The sequence below is a fragment of the Phocoena phocoena genome, chromosome 11 (assembly GCF_963924675.1).
Source record: "Phocoena phocoena chromosome 11, mPhoPho1.1, whole genome shotgun sequence".
In the NCBI taxonomy this organism is placed as follows: domain Eukaryota; kingdom Metazoa; phylum Chordata; class Mammalia; order Artiodactyla; family Phocoenidae; genus Phocoena; species Phocoena phocoena.
Window position 1 is genome coordinate 53,745,176 of NC_089229.1, and position 21,477 is coordinate 53,766,652.

Genomic DNA, 21,477 nt, shown 5'->3' on the forward strand with positions numbered 1-21,477 from the left:
AGCTTTGGATTTGGCCCTGCCTGTGCGTGTAAGGTGGCCAGAGGGCGTCTGTTCTTCGCTCAGACAGGACAGGGTTAAAGGAGCCGCTGATTCGGGGGCTCCGGCTCACTCAGGCTGGGGGGAGGGAGGGGTACGGAGTGCGGGGCGAGCCTGCGGTGGCAGAGGACAGTGTGATGTTGCACCAGCCTGAGGCGTGCCGTGCGTTCTCACGGGGAAGTTGTCCCTGGATCCCAGGACCCTGGCAGTGGTGGGCTGCACACGCTCCCCGGAAGGGAGGTATGGAGAGTGACCTGTGCTCGCACATAGGCTTCTTGGTGGCGGCAGCAGCAGCCTTAGCGTCTCATGCCCGTCTCTGGGGTTCGCGCTGTTAGCCGCGGCTCGCGCCCATCTCTGGAGCTCCTTTAAGCAGCGCTCTTAATCCCCTCTCCTCGCGCACCAGGAAACAAAGAGGGAAGAAACCACACTAAAGTTTGCAAATTATTTTACAAGTTGAGTCAATTCTAACTACCTTATTAAAAATAAATATATAGCCTCCTAACAGACTTCTTAAAGTTTTCTTTCTCCCTGTATGAATTCTTCATGTTTCTTTATCTTCTTTAACTTGCTTATCAGACACAGATTTCAAGAAATGCCAGTAAGCCCTCTTTCAAGAAGAAATGCAAATGGAGTCCACAGTTGACCTGTTTACTGTACTATATGATATGCTACATTTATTAAGAAAAAAAAAGTATGTCATTCAGGTTGAATTAATACAGTTTAACACATTTGAAGATACTCCAGACATATTACAGATTTTCCTTTATCCCAGGAATGAAGGTCTTCTTCTACATAGTTTTACAGCTGAGTAGTTTATCCTTCAAATACTCAAAACACTCAATTCTCCAGCAATTATAGGTAGAAATGATAGGTCATTACATATATATATAAATATATAAAATTTATGGCTAGCATTCTTAGAAGATATGAATCTTAACTTTGAAATGGCTATAAGGAAAGACTGAGTGAAGTTAAGGAACAGAATTAAACTACACTAAACTAAATCAAAGGCACATTCACATTCTATTTAGAAAACGAAATTCAATTCTATACCTAAACCATAGATACACAAATACAAACTGTTAATATATTAACTTTGTAGGATCAGTTGCAAATAAATCCAAATATGGTTTGGACTATCAGAGGTTTATACCCTTGTGTTACATAATTCGGCTTTTTAATCATTTTTATGTAGAAATAAAAAATCAGATAAATAATTCTGCTCCACCCAAATACACTATCAAATACTTGTGTAAGGCTGACAGATCTACTTTAAGCAGTTGGTATTATTCTACTATGGTGATACTGATACTTTCATAAATGAATTTTTAGTTAATCAAAAAATTTTAAAAGTGGGTCATCTTTAATTTTTCTAGACTGTAAGTGTAAAACTTAAAATAGGGGTAAGAAAGATATCTGCATTTTCAAGTTTTAAGAAAATTGTATGCTGTAAAATATTTCTTCTACTTTTAGTTTCTTCATTATTTAAAAAAAATTTTTCTTTTTAATCAGAAAAAAAAGTCAGAGTCAGGCTACTTAAGTACGTAAACTCATGTGGCTTTCTGAAAGACCCTGCACCTCTCTACCTCTGTCCTCATTTCCTCATCTATAAAATGGGGATAATACTTACCTCAGAGAATTTTTTATGAGGATTAAACTAGTTAATAATGTATATGATATGCTTATAACAGTGGCTAGCATATAGTAAACCCTCTATGTGTGTTAGTGTACAGTAACATTCTGATGGTCTTTTTCTCCAAGATAAATGAGGAGGCTTCATTAGTCATTGAAATTAACAAGAAAATGTGAACTAAGAAAAATATTTCTATTCAGTTTTTCTTAATATGTACCTTCCGTGCTATTGGTTCCTGACCTTCCATCAATGTGTACCAGCTGACAAGTTTATTCCAGCCCTCAGTTGGCAACAGTATGTAATCCAATTCATCAATAAGATGCTCCTTAAGTGACTGGGCATCACCATCTACAAAAGGAAAAATAAACTCAATACATAAAAAGAAACAATACTACATATCTCTAAATACTTTGGTTGTACACATTAAAAATTACTTAAACTCATGGAGACTAACTCAGGTATTTAAATAATGAGTTTTGAAGAAAGCTCTGAAGAGGTTCACATCTAAGTCTACACATTCCAAAATAAACTGTTGCTTTACAAAGTTTCAATGTGTACCAGGCAACCAACAGTGTTAAAAAAAATAATTTTTCTTTTATTGGGCTCTTAAAAAAATACTAAAGTGTAACTGTTAGCCAAAGGATCTGAATGAAGACTGTTTCCCAAATATTTTAAGTATCAGAGATTCCTCACATGGTAATAGTGATCATTCTAGCATTAGCTGATGAAGAAAATTCAGAAGCAAATCAATAACATTTAACAATGATGCCAAAGCACATGGGCTGGGAACCATGACGGAAATTACAAAAGGGCATCTCATTACTCCAGAGGGCCCATGATCTAGATTCCTCCACAGATCTGAAGTAGAGGTAGTTGTTCAGATATGGTTCCAATTCTATGATCCATTTTCAAAATTCCAGTTGAACTAGAAATGTAGTATAGGACAGGCCAGAGATAGATATCTATTTTAGATCAAAAAATATATTCAAGGAAATTGAGTAACTTGCCCCAAATCATTCAGAAAATTGCAGGTACTATGAAAGGTATTATTATGGAAAACCCTTTTATCTCAGTTGATTTTCAGAACAATATTATGAAGTAGATAGCTACATTTTACTTAGTAAATAGATTCAGATATTGATTAACTTGCCCAAGTTCACATATAGAAAACTGTAGAGACTGGACTCAAACATGTATCTGTTTATGCTAATATCCATTTTCTTTCCACTATAACAGACTACTTTGAAGTAAATTTAGGAAAAGAGAAAAAGTTTAAAAATTAAGACTTCTATGCTATTCTCCACAATAATTCAAGATTTTGAGTAAATGATTTTATTATGTAACAGAATCCAAATAGTAATTTATATCTAGTGGATAAAATAAAATGATCAATTTTGGGATCATTTTTTTAGGAGGAGAACACCCCTTAACACAGAACCCCTAATTTCTGTTACTTCTGTGCTTATTGATATAAAATTGATATACAACAAACTGTTGCAGATTTAAGGTGTAAAATTTGATAAGTTCTGACATATCACTACAAGTGTGAAACCATCATCACCAAAACGATGAAGAGATCTATCAGTATTCCACCCCCCCACCAAAGGTTTCCCTGTAGCGCTTTTTTGTAATCTCTTCTTGTCCGTCCAGGTCTACTGTCCTGTCCCCTGAAAACCATTTATCTGTATTTTGCAAGTGTAGACTAATTTGCATTTTCTACAATACTATATAAAAAATAGTATGTACTGCTTTGTTTGGCTTCATTTATGCTGCATCATTATCTTGAAATCCATCCATGTTTTTATGTATCAATAGTTCATTCCTTTTAATTGCTGTGTAGGATTTCATTATATGGGTATTCTATAATTTGTTTATCCATTCAGCTGTTGATGGGCATTTTGGATTGTTTCTAATTTTCTCTACTACAAATAACAGTGATGTGATCACTCATGTACACGTTTTCATATGTAGAATGGTTGGTTCCTATGGTAAACGTATGTTTAGCTTTTTAAGAAATTACAAGACTACTTCATTCCCAAAAACAGTGTATGAAAGTTCTACTTGCTCCACATCCTTGTCAATACTTGGTATGGGCTCATCTTTTAAATTTTAATCATTTTAACACATGTATAGTAGGACCTCATTGTGGTTTTAATCTTCATTTTTCTAATGACAATTGATGTTGAGTATATTTACACGTGCTTTTTTTTCTTTAAATTTTAATTTATTTTTGGCTGTGCGTGGGCTTTCTCTAGTTGTGGCGAGCCGGGGCTACTCTTCATTGTGGTGTGTGGGCTTCTCATTGCGGTGGCTTCTCTTGTTGTGGAGCACGGGCTCTAGTTGTGCAGGCTTCAGTAGTTGTGGCACACAGGCTCAGGAGTTGCAGCTTGCGGGCTCTAGAGTGCAAGCTCAGTAGTTGTGGCACACGGGTTTAGTTGCTCCATGGCATGTGGGATCTTCCCGGACCAGGAATCGAACCTGTGTCACCTGCATTGGCAGGCAGATTCTTATCCACTGCACCACCAGGGAAGTCCCACATGTGCTTTTTGAAAACACTATCTTCTTTGGTGAGGCATCTGTTCAAACCTTTTGTCTACTTTTTCCACTGGGCTTTATGGAATTGCTTATTCTGCATATAAATATTTTACCAGCTAGGTGATTTGCAAATATTTTCTCCCACATTGTGCTTTATTGTTTCATTCTCTGAACAGTGTCATTTGAACCATTTGTTAATGATGAAATACAAGCCAATAATTTTTTTCTTTTATCAACTGTGCTTTTTAAATTCATATTTAAGAAAACTTTGCCTAACACAATGTCACAAAATTTTTCTCCTATTTTTTTTATAGTTTTGGTTTTTACATATAGGTCTACGGTCTGCTTTGAGTTAATTTTGCATATGGTGCCAGGTATAGATCAAAGTTCACCTGTTTCTGGCAAATAGATACTTAATGCTCAAGCAACATTTGTTTAAAAGACTATCTTCTCTCCACTGAATTCCCCTTACAATTTTCTGTAAAATCAACTGGCCATATATATGTGTGGATCTACTTCTGGATTCTCTAATCTGTTCAACTGATTCTTACCTCACACCATATATAAATACTAACTTAAAATTGATCAAAGACATAAATATAATAGCCAAAACTATAAAACTCTTAGAAAAAAACATAAGTTTTTTCTGATCTTGGATTAGGTGATGCTTTCGGACACCCAAATCACAAGCAACCAAATGAAAAAAACAGATAAATTGGACTTCATCAAAATTAATTTGCGCTTTAGAGGCACCATCAAGAAAGTAAAAGACAATCCACAGGTTAGGAGACAATTTTTGGAAATCATATGTCTGATAAGGGACTAGTATTCAGAATACATAAACAACTCTTAAAACATAATAAGTAGACAAATAACCCAATTAAAAAATGGGCACAGGATCTGAATAGACATTTCTCCAGAAAAGATATAAGCAGCACAGACAAGATACTTAACATCATTAATCACTAGGGAAATACAAATCAAAATAACAACAGATACCACTTCATACGCATTAGGATGGCTACAATAAACGAACAATGACAAGCGTTGGCATGATGTGGAGAAATTGGTACCCTACTTCTTGCTGGTGGGAATGTAAAATGGTGCAACTATTTTGGAAAAGTCTAGCAATTCTTCAAATAGTTAAACACAGAGTTACTATATGACCTAGTAATCCCATGCTTAGGTATAGATCCATGAGAAATTAAAATATAAATCTACACAAATATTTGTATGTGAATGCTCAGAGCAACATAATTCATAATAGCCAGAAAGGGAAAACCCAAATGTCCATCAATTGATGAATGGATAAATTAAATGTGGCATATCTCCATACAATGGAAAATTACTCATCCATAAAAAGAAATGAAGTACTGATTCATGCTACATGAAGACACTTTAAAACTTTGTGCTAAGGGAAAGAGGTCAAACGGTAAAGCCACATATTGTATGATTCCATTTAGATGAAATGTCCCTAAAAGGCGAATCCATAGAGACAGAAGTATACCAGTGATTGCCTATGGCTGGGTCTTGAGTGGGGATGGAGAGTGACTGCTCATGGATACGAAGTTTCTTTCTGGGGTTATGAAAATTTTGTGGAATTAGACAGTGGTGATGGTTGTAAAACTTTGTGAATATACTAAAAAACAGTGATTCACAGAATTTAAAAGGATGAATTCTATGGTATGTAAATTCTGTCTCATTTTTAAATGAGAGAAAAAAACTTACTAGGAATGTGATTTGGAATTGTGCTGAATCTGTAGACTGAGTGGGGGAATTTAACAATATTGAGCTTTCTGATCCACTAACATAATTTCTGTCTTTATTTAGGTTTTATTTATCTCAGCAATGTCTTATAGTTTTTAGTTTACATGTCTTGCACATGTTATCAGATTTATCTGTATTTTATATTTTTGGTGCCACTATAAAATGTACTTTTAAAATTTCAATTCATGTTAGTTCATTTTTAGTGTACAAAAATACAATTGGTTTTTGAATAATGATCTTGTAATCTCATTTATTAGTTCTAGAAGTTTTCTTTTTATAGATTCCATTAAATTTTCTACATAGACATAGGTGTATGTGAATAAAGGAAGATTTATTACTTCTTCCAATACACGCTGTATGCCTTTTAACTCTTCTTCTTGCCTTATTACACTGCCTAGGCCCTCCAGTACAATCTTGGCTTGAAGAGCTGAGAGTAGACATCCTTGCTTTTTTCTGATTGTAGAGGGAGAGGACTCAGTCTTTCACTGTTGAGTATGTCTTCTGTAGGTTTTCCACAGATGTCCATTATGAGGTTGAGGAAGTTTCCTTGTATTTTACTCTTTTGTTTTATATGATATGTTATCTTTGTAATATTTATTTCTCTATTTATACTTAATGTTTATTTCTGTATATATCCTCTTTATTGTTGGACTTGATTTACTAAAATTTTGTTAATAACTGATGCATCTATGTTCATGAGGGATAATGGTCTAGAATTTTTTCTCTTGAAATGTTTCTGCCAGATTTTGGTATCAAGGTAATGACGGTTTCATAGCATGTACTGGGATGTATTCTCTCCCAATTTTCTAAAAGAGCTTTTGTTATTCAGGGCTATTCAGAGAATCCATTCTTTTGGAGTGAGCTTTGGTAGTTTTCATCTTTCAAGAAATTTGTCTTTTTCATCTCATTTGTTGAATTTAATGGCATAAAGTTCATAATATTCTTTTATTCTCCTTTTGCTGTTTGTAGATTTCTGTATTGATGTTACCTCTCTTGTTCCTGATATTGGTAGTTGTGTCTTTTCCCTTTTTCTGGTATTTATAAATTTTATTATCTTCACAAAGAACCAGCTTTTGGTTTCATTGATTTTCTCTATTTTTCTATTTTCTCTTTAATTTCTGTTCTGAACTTATTAGTAGTTCCTTTCTTCTGCTTGATTTAGGTTTAATTTATTCTTACTTTTAGTTTGAGTCAGAAACCAAGGTCAAAGATTTCAGACCTTTCTTTTCTTTATAGATGTTAAGGGCTATAAATTACCCCCCCCCCCACATACTATTTAGCTACCTTCCACAAGTTTTGATATGTTTTGTCTTCACTTTCATTTAGGTAAAAATACTTGCTAATTTCCCCTTTGAGTTCTTTTTGACCCATGGCTTATGCAGAAGTATGTTAGTCTCCAAACATCTGAAGATGTTCCCACTGTCTGTTATTAACTTCTTATTTATTCCACTGTAGTAAGAAAACATATTTCATGTGATTTAAATCCTTGTAACTTTATTTATTTATTTTAAATTTATTTATTTATTTTTGGCTGCGTTGGGTCTTCGTTGCTGCACCCGGGCTTTCTCTAGCTGCGGTGAGCGGGGGCTACTCTTCATTGCAGTGCACGGGCTTCTCATTGCGATGGCTTCTCCTGTTGTGGAGCATGGGCTCTAGGCGCGTGGGCTTCAGTAGTTGTGGCACACAGGCTTCAATAGTTGTGGCTCACAGGCTCTAGACCACAGGCTCAGTAGCTGTGGTGCATGGGCTTAGTTGCTCCGTGGCATGTGGGATCTTCCTGGACCAGGGCTCAAACCCGTGTCCCCTGCATTGGCAGCAGATTCCTAACCACTGCAGCACCAGGGAAGCTCCCTTCTAACTTTATTGAGACAGGTTTTATGGCCCAGAATATAGTCTATCTAAATGCTTCACGTGTACACCTAAAAAGAAATTTCATTCTTCTGTTGTTCAGTGGAATATTCTATAAATGTCAATTAGGACAGGTAGGTTGATTTATTTCATTACTACTTTTCTGTCTACATATTTTCTATCATTTATGGAGAGAAGAATACTGAAACATCCATTATATAATTGTGGATATTTTTCTATTTCTCCTTGCAGTTCTATCAGTTTTTGCTTCATATATTCTCAAGTTATGCCATTAGCTGGGTATATATTTAGGATTATTATGTTTTCTTAACAAATTGTCCTGGCCCATTTATGATCATGAAATGAACTTTTATCCCTAGTAATGTTCTCCATTCTAAAACTTAACGTCTGATATTAATATGGCCATTCCAGCTTTCTTTTGATTAGTGTTAGTATGTGTATTAGTTTTCTATTGCTACATAACAAATAACCATAGTAGTTTAAAACAACACCCATTTATTATCTCACAGTTTTGTGGGTCAGAAGTTCAGATGGGCTCAACTGGGTTTTCTACTTAGGGTCTTACAAGGAAGAAATCAAGATGTCACCAGGCTGGTCTCCTATCTGAAGGCTCTGGGGAAGAATCTACTTCCAAGTCCATTCAGACTGTTGGCAGAATTCAGTTCCTCATGGCTACAGGTATGAGGTCCCTGTTTCCTTGCTAGCTGTGAGCCCAATGACTCTCTTTGTTCCTAGAGGATGCCTGTCTTCCTTCGCACGTAGTCCCCTCCATTTTCAAACCAGCAATGAGTCCTTCTCATGCTTTGAATCCTCACTTCTACAGCTACCAGCCAGAGAAAACTCTGCTTTTAAAGGGCATGCATGATTAGATAAAGCTCACTGGGATAATCTCCCTTTTGTCATATAATATAAATAATCACAGGAATGATATCCTATTCTCAGGTTCCACTCACACTCAAAAAGGAGATGATTATGTAAGAGGAGGGTCACTGGAGGTCAGTCTTACAATTTTTCAATCTCTTAATCTATTGGTATCTTTATATTTAAGGTGGGTTTCTAGTAGACAGTATACAGTTGGGTCTTTTTTTTTTAATGCAATCTTACAGTCTCTACTTCAAATTGGGATATTTACATTAAATACGACTGTTCATAGAGCTAGGTTTAAATCTACCATCTTACTATTCGTTTTGTATGTTTCATTTGTTCTTCGTTCTTTTCCGCTTAAAAAATATATTTTTTAAACATTGCTATTTCTCCTTAGTATGCATTGTATTTTTCTGTTTCTTTGCATTCCAGGTAATATTTGGTTGTATCCAAGAAATTACAAATTTTATCTTGTTAGATGCTGGATATTTTTTGTATTCCTACAAATACTCTTGTGTTCTGTTCTGACATGCAGTTAAGTTACTTGGAAATAGTTTGATACTTTCAATTTAGAAGGATAAATTTTGCCCTTCCAGAGAGGCAAACCCATTCTCTGCAGTCTACCCCGTGATTTATTAGGTTCTCCACTCTGGCTATCGTGAACACATTATTCCTGGACCTTTATGAGTGAAATGGAGGATACTCATCAGTTAGATCCATTGAACTATAACTGCAACCTGCCTTTACTGATCAAGCACACTTCAATTGTTTTTATAAAAACCTGCATGTCCTCCAAGCTTCGCATAACCTAAACGATAAGATAGTTGCCTGAGTTGTTTTTCAGGAACTTGAAATCAGCTGTGTACAGTTCTAGGTGGAGCTAAGACTGTTTAAGACCACCGACCGTCCAACTGGGCTTGTGTGAGTGTCCGCTTGGTGACCTTTTGACATGAAAGGGCCAAAAACTCCACCCTCAGCACCCGCTAATGCCTCCATTTTCTGAACATGCATCCCACAGAGAAGCAAGTAGCTTAGTTGTACCTGCACAGAACGACTATTACCTCACTCTTTCCTTATCACCAATTACCTTTTCCCACGCTCCCCACACCTCAGACCACCCTGCTTCTTTGTTCCCATAAATACACTGAGCCTCTTGCCATCAGGGAGGCAGATTTGAGATTTGTTCTCCCGACTCCTCACTTGGTTGCCTTATGAATAAACCCTTTCTCTGCTGCAAACCTTGGTATCTCAGAATTTGGCTTGCTGTGCATCTGGCAAATGAACCTGATTTGGTAACATGAACCTAAACGATTGTTCCTTCTAATTCTTTTGTGTGTGTGTGTGTGTGTGTGTGTGTTATGTGGGCCTCTCATTGTTGTGGCCTCTCCCGTTGCGGAGCACAGGCTCTGGACGAGCAGGCTCAACGGCCATGGCTCACGGGCCTAGCCGCTCCGCGGCATGTGGGATCTTCCCGGACCGGGGCACGAACCCGTGTCCCCTGCATCAGCAGGCGGACTCTCAACCACTGCGCCACCAGGGAAGCCCCCTTCTAATTCTTTTGGATGGTTCTTTCCTTGGCCTTGGGTAGCTTCCTCACATACATGCACTGGTCAACAGTCAGCTCTAGACTTACAAGAGAGCTTCTATAGATCTCTAGGTCTCTCTCTCTCCTTGTGTGCTGCTCATTCCTCTCTGGTACTCTGCCCTGAGAACTCTGGCTGCCTTGGTCTCCGTGGACTCCAAACTCTCTCCTCAACTAAGGGAGGTTGCCAGGCTTTGCGTGAGTTTCTCCTTCTGTGCCGTGTCTTGGAAACTCAGTGCAGTAAGCTGAGGAAATCATAGGGTTCACTTCATTTGTTTCATACCTCTCAGGGATCACTGTTCTTTGTTGCCTGATGTCCAATGTTTTGAGAACCACTGTTTCATGTTTTTTGTCAGCGTTTTAGTTCATTCAAGTGGAAGGATAAGTCTAGTCCCTGTTATTCCATCCTGGCCAGAAATGGAAGTTCTGGTACTTATGTTTTATTCTCTTTAAATGTTATGCGAGTTTTAGAAGAGCTGGCAAGTAGTAAAGGTTGTAGAAGATTAATGCAAAAATCCAAGAATGTAACCATATACCACTGATCCCCAACTTAAAGAGAAAAGTCATGTGCCCATTAGCAAAATAATACACAATACAGCATTTCCCTCAAACAATAAGATAGTGCTTTCTAATTTACATTCTAGGTTTAAACGATAATAAACCCTTACTAATCAGAAATGACAAACAGGATTTGTCATGATACAGAATATAACTAATTATAACAAAATAATCTGAATTCATTAGGTCAAATCTATAATACAGTCGGCCCTCTGTATCCATGGGTCCTGTATCTGCAGATTCAACCAACCCTGGACAGAAAATATTTGAGGGAAAAAAAAATTTCAGAAAGTTCCAAAACGAAAAACTTGAATTTTCCGTGTACCAGCAACTATTTGCATAGCATTTGTATTTTATTAGGTATTATAGATAACCTACAAATAATTTAAAGTATATGGGAGGATACACAGATCATATGCAAATATTATGCCATTTTATATAAGGGGCTCGACTATCCATAGATTTTGGTATCTGAAAGGGGTCTTGGAACCAATCCGCGCATGGACACTGGGGGATGACTACACAAAGAAATTTCTAATTTACCAATTTATTTACATTAACATTTTCCATATTACTATAACATACTGAAACGAACACATTTACAACCTGACTGAAAGAAGGAAATAATACCTTTAAGAAGCCCAGAGTTATCAATGGGTCCAGGATATACATTTTGATCTCCCATCTGGTATTTGTCCCAACTGTCAAAGCCAACATATTTTTTCCACTGTTTGAACCAGCGACTATCGACTAGGTACCTAAAAAAGAAGAGAAATCGGTAAAGGAAAATACCAGGAACTATAGGAATAGCAGAAAATCTGCCTATTTTTTATATTTTATTTTATATCAAAGTACATGTCTACTTCCAAGGATTACTGAGAATAACTATAATGTCACAGTAGAAGAAAAATATTTCACTTGTGTAAAGTATTATTTCTATTGTTCTGTAAAGTATCTACTAAAGACAAATATTAACATATACAGGGCTTCCCTGGTGGCGCAGTGGTTGGGGGTCCGCCTGCTGATGCAGGGGGCGCGGGTTCGTGCCCTGGTCCGGGAGGATCCCACGTGCCGCGGAGCAGCTGGGACCGTGGGCCATGGCCACTGGGCCTGCGTGTCCAGAGCCTGTGCTCCGCGGTGGGAGAGTCCGCGGCAGTTAGAGGCCCACGTACCGCAAAAAAACCCAAAAAACATATACATTAAAAAAAATCCTTAACAGCATTTAAAAAAAATGAAATAGCTATTCAACAGAATATTTACCAACTGAACAAAAATTCAAATGGTAATTATAAGAATCAGTCAAAATAAAATTTTAAATGCAACATGGTAAAATATAAATATGGAAAATGGTTCTTTTGTAAAAAAACTTACAGTATGTTAATTTTATATATTTAACTGTATCTTTTATGGGGTAAGGAAAGCAATTATTAAAGGTTTGCAAGATTGATTTTAGTAATTATAATCAAAGCTTAAAAGAAACTTTAAAAATAATTAGCTTCTTTACCAACAAAAGTTAGTAACAACAATACTGTCTCCAATTGTTTCTCATACATTAGTAAAATCTGCTGGGGCGAGCAGGACTGGTTTTTAATTGATTTCAAAAGTGTGATACCAAGCACTATAATAAGCATTACTGAAACTATATTCATCTTACTTTCAAATACCTAAATTAGTTTCTCATCAGATGACCAGTGACAGAAAAAATAAAATAATGGTTCTCTAGCAAAGAAAGCATAAAAAATTATAAATCTGAAAAACTTTACGAATTGATTTATATTATACCTACTATGCTTTGCCACTGGTTCATAATTATTTTAAATTCTTTTCCAGAAATACCTTCCCCACACTTAACCAGGTTCAATCACAAACAAAAGCAAAAGTAAAGATTAACAAGATGTTTAAAGCCCACATGTATAACCAAGAGTTTTAGAAGAACATCATTCTAATATTTCTGTGCTTATAGCACTATACATATAGCACTATAGGAATGAAACACTACAGTTATGTTTGAAGCAAAGGCACCAACATAGCAAAACCCCACAATTCTTAAATAATATTCATCAGCAGTTTAATTCCCTAAAAGTGGGTAAGGCAGAATTATCTATACATGAGTATTCCAAACCCACTATCAGGGTTACACAATGGAAAGCTCCCAAACTGTAGATTTTGATATTTATGAGAAAATAAGAGTTGAAAAACTAAGTTTTAAGAAAACGCTGTTTCTAAGATAAATAAAATAGATTAGACTAGCAATGAATTTATATGTTAAATTGATAATAAAGAAAATTATACTTAACTGTATATCACCCTCTAAAATTTTTTAGACTCTTTCTCCCTTGCAATTTAAACAAGATATTCAGACATTTCATTTGCTTTCTTTGCAAATAAATGTCATACTAAGCGATCTTTTCCTTACTCCATTCATCTATTTTTCTATCATTGTGCCAATTTAATTGTCTTAATTACTTTTATATTGATATTATTTAGGGCACGTTCCCCCAGCTTCTTCTTGTTGCAAACTGTCTTAACTATCTTTGGCCATCTGATATTCCCTATGAATTTTAGAATCAGTTAATCAAGTTCCACAAAAATCCCTATTAAGATTTTGGTTAGAATTGTGCTGAACTTATAGATTAACAATAATACTATAATTCAAAATGTCATTTATAAAACTTACATTAAAAACTATTTGTGGAATACTGTCAAAGTTCTATTTATATTTACTTAAAAGATATTTCTAAAAGATGACGTTTTACCTCCCCAAGTATTTAATAAATCCTTTAGTTTTAGTGCAGGGTTGCATTGGGCAGAATTCATCTGCTGCCATAACATTTCTAGTTCAACTTTCTTTTTTAGATCTTGAACTGAGTGCTTTCTGTATAATGAAACCATTATGAGAGGAAACTCTCCCAATTGATGAAAATTCAGCTGTTTTTAACACTACCTTCAATTGAAAATGGTCACCATATTTCTATTACAGGCACCTATAACTTACTTGTAGAATGTTGTGGTCATGAAACATGAGGGAAGTAGAAAAAACAGGAGCGTCTATTACTGAAATAATGTGTAGTTATAGATGCATCCTTGAAATTAGATGAACTGGACAAATAAATGAAAAAAATTATTTCAAGACATTTACACGGATTTGTTGTACTGTAAAAACTCTAATCGTAATCTATTAAGAATCTGCCCAAAACACAAGATTCCTTAATTTTAACTCATAAAAGACTCGAACAAAATCAATAGTAGCTCACTAAGTGAGTAACAGCTCACTAAGTGAACAAGGACTTGAATTTATTTTACATTCTCAACAGCACTCTTAATCCTTGATATGCTATTAGGGTCCAGATGCACCCAACTTTAGCTTCTGAGTTTCTCTTTTGAATAGTTATAACCATTTGTAAAGATTAATACTTCGTGGCTTTTATTCTTGAAATATCAGTCTTTACAAATAGTTATAACTGATTTTAACATGAAGTCTAAAATGCTTAACATTGCCTAATAGGTCTTGCATGATCTGATCTGCTCCTACTTACCTCTCCAGTCTTAACTGGTACCATTTTTCTTTGTGCTGAGATCTAGTTCCTGGACACACTTTTTTCTGCCTCATGGCTCCTTCTGCCTCAAATATTCTCCTACTGCTCTCAACACCTAGTTAACTCTTAATCATCTTTCAGATAGTTTAACCATCACTTTCTCAGGGAATCCTTCCAAAAGCTTCTCCCCATTTCCTTAGTTTGGAAAAGGAAAAACAAGATGGCAATCTCAGTCTACTAGATCTCAAGACTCTCTATTAACTAACAGGGATTACTTTTAATAATAACAAAATAACTAACATTTGAGCTTTCCTCTTGGGCCAGGCACATACTTCTAAGCACTTTAATATACTGCTCATTTACTCCTTTAACTACCCAATGAGGTAGGCACTATTATAATTTCATAGGCACACAGAAATTAACTTGCCCAAGGTTACAAAGTTAGTGCCAGACCTGTGATTAAGCAAATGTGTTATTAGCATAGGGAGAAGTGGAAAGACCAATGAAAGTAGCACAAAGAAACAAGAACCAGGCTCAAATATATGTGGAACTATGCTGCATGCTAAAATCATTACAAACCAGTGTAGAAAGATCTGGCTATATATACGGGAAAAATTAATTAAGAGCTCTATACCTCACATATGTAGTCAGTTCTATTCGAAAAAGCTTCTTACGAAAGCCTGAATGTGTTCAACATGATTGACATACAAGGGAACAGTAACACAAATTCAGTGCATGCTTAAGCACTACTTCACCCATAAGCAGTGCGAGGACTAGGGTGAGGCAAGTGAGATGCCTAGGGACCCTAACAGGGAGTGCTTCCTTGAATTTTACACCCTAGGTGCCTTGCTTGTCTCACCCTCGTCCTAACTGAAACAAACACTAGATATATGTGGAAAATTTCCCAGCTACACTGAGCGGCACAGGTATGCACAAAACATACATTTTAAACACCTACCTACATTCACCATGTGTGTTATGAACCACACTCTCCACATCTGGTGTTACAACTCCTTGGCAGATTTCGGATAACCCTCCTTCTACCATTTCACAATCCCTCTTCAAGCAAGTCTCATCTTTTTCAAAATAAAAATACCATATTTACTGCAGTATTAATGTATTTATTAACCATTTAAAATGTGTAAAACCATGCTACCATTTTATTATCTTTTTTTAAAAAAAAAATGGGTCCCTGAAAAATTTTTTAAAGCTCTGTGCCCCAACCCTATTTTTCCCGTATGCCCTGTGGTTTTTATTGCATAATTTTGCATATAGCACAGTGATTCTTAGGTACACATGCTGCATTACAGCAGAAACTTACAAAAATACATTGTAGTTGGATTAAAAACATAAATGTGAAAGCAAAATTATAATTTTTTAAAAGATACAGAAGAAAATCCTTATTACTTCAGAATATAGGAAGAGTTAAGACAAAAAACAAAAAATCTTAAAAGTAAAAGCTGATAAAATTGCGAGGTTAAAATGAAAAGTTTCTGTTCAACAAAGGCACCAAGTAAAGAGAGATACAGATTGGGAGAGATACTTATACTGCCTATAACCAACAAAGGATTAGAGCATGAAAAACTCCTTTAAATTAATTTTTAAAAAAGAGAATGCAAAAAAAGGGCAATTCACAGAACATCAGAATGGCCTCTACACATGAGATGTTCAATCTCATTAGCAGTATGAAAAATACAAATTAATACCATACCACATCATTCTCATGAAATTGGTGAAAACACAAGCACATGCACATGTGTCAATAATATTAAGTGTGGAGAAGATGTGTAGTAACTGCAACTCATAAACTACCAACTCGGGTATAAACTAGTATCCTCATTTTGGAGAATTTGGCAATATTTATTAAAGATGAAGATGTGCATACCATAGAATCATGTATTGCCATTGCTAAGTTTTACCCTACAGAAACTCTTGCACATATTTACAAGAATACAACTGAAGAATACATAACGCAGCATAATTTGCAAATGGAAAATTGGAAAAAAACCCCAAAACCAATATTCATCATTCCTACCAAGAAATACTGCCCAAAAACTAAAATGAAAAATACTACATGTACTAACATGGATAAATCTCAAAACTGCAATGCTGAATTAAAAAATACAAGCTGCAAAAGGCTACATGTAATATAACACAAACATATTAAGATAACATAGATATGCACACACAGTACAACTATATAAAAATTTTAAACATGCCACAAATAATATTATTCATAAATCCATGCATATATTAAAAATATAAGCAAAGAGAATAATAGAAATCAATTTCTGGATGGTGGCTCCCTCTGGCAAGGGAGGGAACGGGTTAGGATTAGGGAGATTCAACTGTATCTGTAATGTTTTATTTTTTTTAACTAAGAAAGGTGTACACAGGTGTTTTGTTATAATTTTCTTTGTATTCTGAAATATTTACTATGACTAATATGTTTTCTATTTAATATAGATTAATAGTTTATATATATCTTCATATATATACACAAAATGAAATGGAGTCAAATGTACAGACTATGAATAATGCTGCAGTCAACAAAGCTGATAGATTCAGCAAATGAAAATTTCAAGCATAAAAATAGGATAAAAAATATGTACAGCAAAATGTATAAAATGCATAGCTTTAGTTTTATTTTTTAAAGAAATTTATAATTTTCTATTACCTCATATTTATCTTTTACATTTTATATTACCTCTTCCAAATCCAACAGATGAATTTGCATTAGATTTGAACAAAAAGCTTACATAAGCTTTGAAGAATTTTCTTTAGAAAAACATGATTTATTTGATTATTTCCAAATTGATCAAATTATGATTCTGATATATAGTAATGTATTCATTTTCAAGAAATATTTCCTTTAGGTAACTAACGCCTAGTAAGTAAGCCAGAAAAGTAAAAAATGACTGGCTGACATCTCATAAGAAAAGAAAAGCACAAAGTACAGAAAGTAGAGATTATTACCCTTGATATCTGGGAAGATAATATAAGCAAATCAATAAAAAAAATCCTAAAACTGACAGAAATACTGATTTTGAGCTGATCAAGCTTTAGTATCAAATATTACATTAAACTATAGACTTGCAACCATCTAAAATTCAAGTAAATGCTAATGTGCAAACATCTTGATAGCCCAAAGTACAGAGTAGTTATTAATCGCTTTACGATAAACAGACTAAGTTTCTTACACAAAGGAGTCTATACCTTATAGATGAAACTAAAGGTGAAATATTTCTGAATAATATTGAGCCACCTGACTGTTCCCATATAAAAAGCTATGAAGCAAATGTACCAAAATATGCTCAAGATCATTTTACTTTTGACTAAGGCCTCTGGCTGTGGCTTAATCACTGTCATTCCCCTCTGTTTCAGTGGATTACAAGGGATTTTATGATGATGCCTCACACTAGGTCACAACTGATGATTCTCAAACACTAGTACATCAATATGAAAATATTTTGATCATGTTATTATCTGAGTTCAAAAATTACTAAAGAAAATTTCATGGAGATTAAAGATCTATGGTCTTCAATCAATATCTCAAGTCCTTTAAAGATGACCCACAATCCTCCAGCATGTCTCCATTTAGCCTTCTCTATTTCCAATAATTTGCCAGTTTCATTAAGTCTCTAGCCCATTAGGCTGAATAGGCAGCCTTGCTGCTTACTTTTCAAGGAAGTAAAAGCCCCAACTTTCTTACTCTTTTGTTCCACACCTTTATCATACCTGATTCCCTTATATATCGTGGAGGATATAACCCTCCTTAAATCCAAGGCTAATAATTTTTGTTCCTAGTCTTTGGATCTAATTTCCTTCTGCCTCCTTGGAGACTTATGTCATTAACAGCCCCTATTCCCCTTGTTTCTCCCTGTATCTTTTCTCTCTTTTTTTAACTTAGCATATAAGAGGGGCCAACTCTTTTCCCCATTCCCCCTACATAACCTCCCAACTCACATATTCATTTCCTCTTCTATCTACCCCCATTTTTCTGACTTGTCCCCGCAGCCAAGCTTTCCTCAACCCTCACCTGCTCTTCAACCTAGCACAACAGATCTTCCTACCTCAATGGGCTCTCAAAAAGGTTCTCACTAAGTTACCAACGGCCATCCTAACAAATCCAAAGGATCCATAATTTTATTACCATATCAATGCTTTTAAAAATAATCTGTGATTCTACCTTTCTGGGTGGGAGGAATATATATATATTATATATTATATCTAATAATAGTATGATGATATAATTAATATTGTATTAATAAACAGTAAATATATATTACATATAATTATATATATGTAATTTAACAGCATTCTCTTCCTCTCCTTAAATGTTAGTATTCCACAGAGCTGCTCTCAAATTTCTTCTTCTCTCACTGTTAATACTCTCAGTGATATTGTAACTCATACCAATGATTCCAAAATTTGCATCCCGAGGCCAGTCCTCAAGTTCTTTTTCACTCATGAACAAAATAAGTATTTTCAAAGTGGGGGCACCTTTTGGTAAATGTTAGATCTTTGCCTATCAGGAACTTAGCAGAAAAGCACACCCAAGAGCAATTTGTTTTCATGATTATTTTTGCTTATAAATTTTCTTACCTCCTGAAATGAGACTTAAGTAGATGTGAATTCTAAATTTACTATAGAAAAAGTACTAGACCAAAGTTCTCTTTCTGACATTACTTGCTGTGAGGTCTTAAAGAAGTTACTCAATGCTAAACCTTTAGATTGTTCATCTTAGAAACTGAAATACATTCATTCAAAAAATATTTATTGGAGGTCTACTACATATATGCTATTCCGTATGCATTAGTTGTTAGCAAAATAGCCAAGAGCCCTATGTTCATGGAATTCAGAGTCTAGTGGAGGAAAGTGACAGTAAATAATTAAGAGGTAGTAAAATACTGTAGTAAGTGATGTGACGCATAGGGAGCTATGAAAGCATAATAAAGGGGTCCCTATTTAGAATAAAGGAAAGGCTTTTTGAAAAAATAATATTTTAGCATATGGACAGGAGTTATTTCACGAAGAATAAGATAAAAAGCTAGCTAGACTGAAGGAAAAGCACGTGCTAGGGCCAGAACAACTTTGGGAGTTAGGTATGCTGGAGGAACTGACTAAATGCAGTTGGAGTTTATGACAAAGGGAGAAGAGATGCTAGATAAGGTAGGCTGGGGCCAGACTACATAGAGCCTTTAAGGTAATTAAAGATTTTATCCTAAATGCAATGAAAGCCAATGAAAAATATTTAGAAGAGATATGATCTGATTTACATTTCATGATGACCACTGGCAGTATCTCACAGGATTGGTGGGAGGTTCAAATACCCATGAAATGTTTAATAAATCAAAAACTTACATAAAGTTATGGGTATTTCAATTGTATGGTGCTAAATATTCTAATGGCATCAAGAAAGACAATTTGTACTGTGGTCTGGAGAGAATAATCTTCAATGGCTCCAGAGAAGCAGGGTCAATTTTAGGACCCAAAATAAATCTGAGTCAATTTTAAGACAGTCCTCAAATGCAGAAAAGCTACTGTGGTCTGGAGAGAATAATCTTCAATGGCTCCAGAGAAGCGGGGTCAATTTTAGGACCCAAAATAAATCTGAGTCAATTTTAAGACAGTCCTCAAATGCAGAAAAGCTACTGTAAGAACTAAAAAAGCCAGGTTGTAGGTTTTTTGTTGTTGTTGGGTTGTTTTGGGGGGGATGATAGTGAGGAAAGATAGGAGAGCCTCAAAAGTTGTTTAGTGTTTTTATACACACTAGAAGCAAATTTAAGAAAGATATAAAGGGACCAATAAATGACTTAGAAATAGTCCTAAATACAAAGACATTTAAAAGCAGTACAGGGAAATGGCGAAATCCCAAAAGCTGGATTTAGAAAACCACAGAGCTAGTGAATGTATAGTTGTGTGTTGTTTTTTTTTTTTGATTAGTACATGTTTATGCTGACAACTTTCAGATAAGCAGTTCCTTCTTAATTGCCTAATACTGACATAAATATGACGTTTATTTTTTCAAAAAAATCCTACCTTTTTCTCCTCAAAGTAGACATAATACTGTCACTCTTTTACAACTAAGAAGATACATAAAAATTTCAGCCTAATCCAATGTAGCACACTTAATCTGAAAACAACATGCGTAACTATTGTGCGTAGAATTAACAGCATAAACAATTTTGGATATTCACTCTATGACTAATCCTCTCATTTAATAAAATACTGTTTAAATTACATGAGTTGCAATAGCATAGACCATTTTTAATACTAAAAGAGATATTAATAGTATCTAGTATTTTATTTATTTGTTTTTTTTTGATGTGGACCTTTTTTTTTTTTTTTTTTTTTTTTTGGTACACGGGCCTCGCACTGTTGTGGCCTCTCCCGTTGAGGAGCACAGGCTCCGGACGCACAGGCTCAGCGGCCATGGCTCACGGGCCCAGCCGCTCCGTGGCATGTGGGATCTTCCCAGACCGGGGCACAAACCCGTGTCCCCTGCATCAGCAGGCGGACTCTCAACCACTGCGCCACCAGGGAAGCCCAGATGTGGACCATTTTTAAAGGTGCTATTGAATTTGTTACAATATTGCTTCTGTTTTATGTTTTGGTTTTTTGGCCACAAGGTATGTGGAATCTTAGCTCCCTGACCAGGGAATGAACCCACATCCCCTGCATTGGAAGGCAAAGTCTTAACCACTGGACCGGCAGGGAAGTCCCGTATGTAATATTTTAAATCGTTATAAACTAAATATTTCACTGAATTTTTTTTAAGTACCACAAACTAAAACTCATCAGTAAAACATAACCAAAGAAAGCTGTGAAGTTCTTTCAAATAAACCATCAAATAAACCAAATAATCATCCCTTTATATTTTAATTTTTAGATCTGAAGCGTTTCCAACCTATTTTCTGCTCTGCACATTAAATTCATCAGTTGGCAAGAACTAATTTTTATGACCTCTTTTTACATCTAAACTAAGAGACAAATAAAGAACTCAGGAAGGAGGCCAAGTAAGATTGTGAAAGTGAAAAGAAAACCCACAGAATCAGAGAAAATTCTGCAAATCATCTATCTGATAAGGAATTTGT

At 35.3% G+C, this 21,477-nt stretch overlaps 1 protein-coding gene across 2 annotated transcripts in view; it reads right to left on the reverse strand.

The window, feature by feature from the left end:
- USP15 (ubiquitin specific peptidase 15) overlaps positions 1-21,477 on the reverse strand; it is a 130,911-nt gene that overhangs the window by 99,330 nt on the left and 10,104 nt on the right. For both annotated transcript variants that reach the window (XM_065887756.1, XM_065887755.1), the window contains exons 2-3: positions 11,475-11,602; positions 1,887-2,017 (exon numbers count right to left, since the gene is read on the reverse strand). In XM_065887756.1, coding sequence (XP_065743828.1) covers positions 1,887-2,017; positions 11,475-11,602 — 259 coding nt within the window. The remainder of the gene's footprint in view (positions 1-1,886; positions 2,018-11,474; positions 11,603-21,477) is intronic.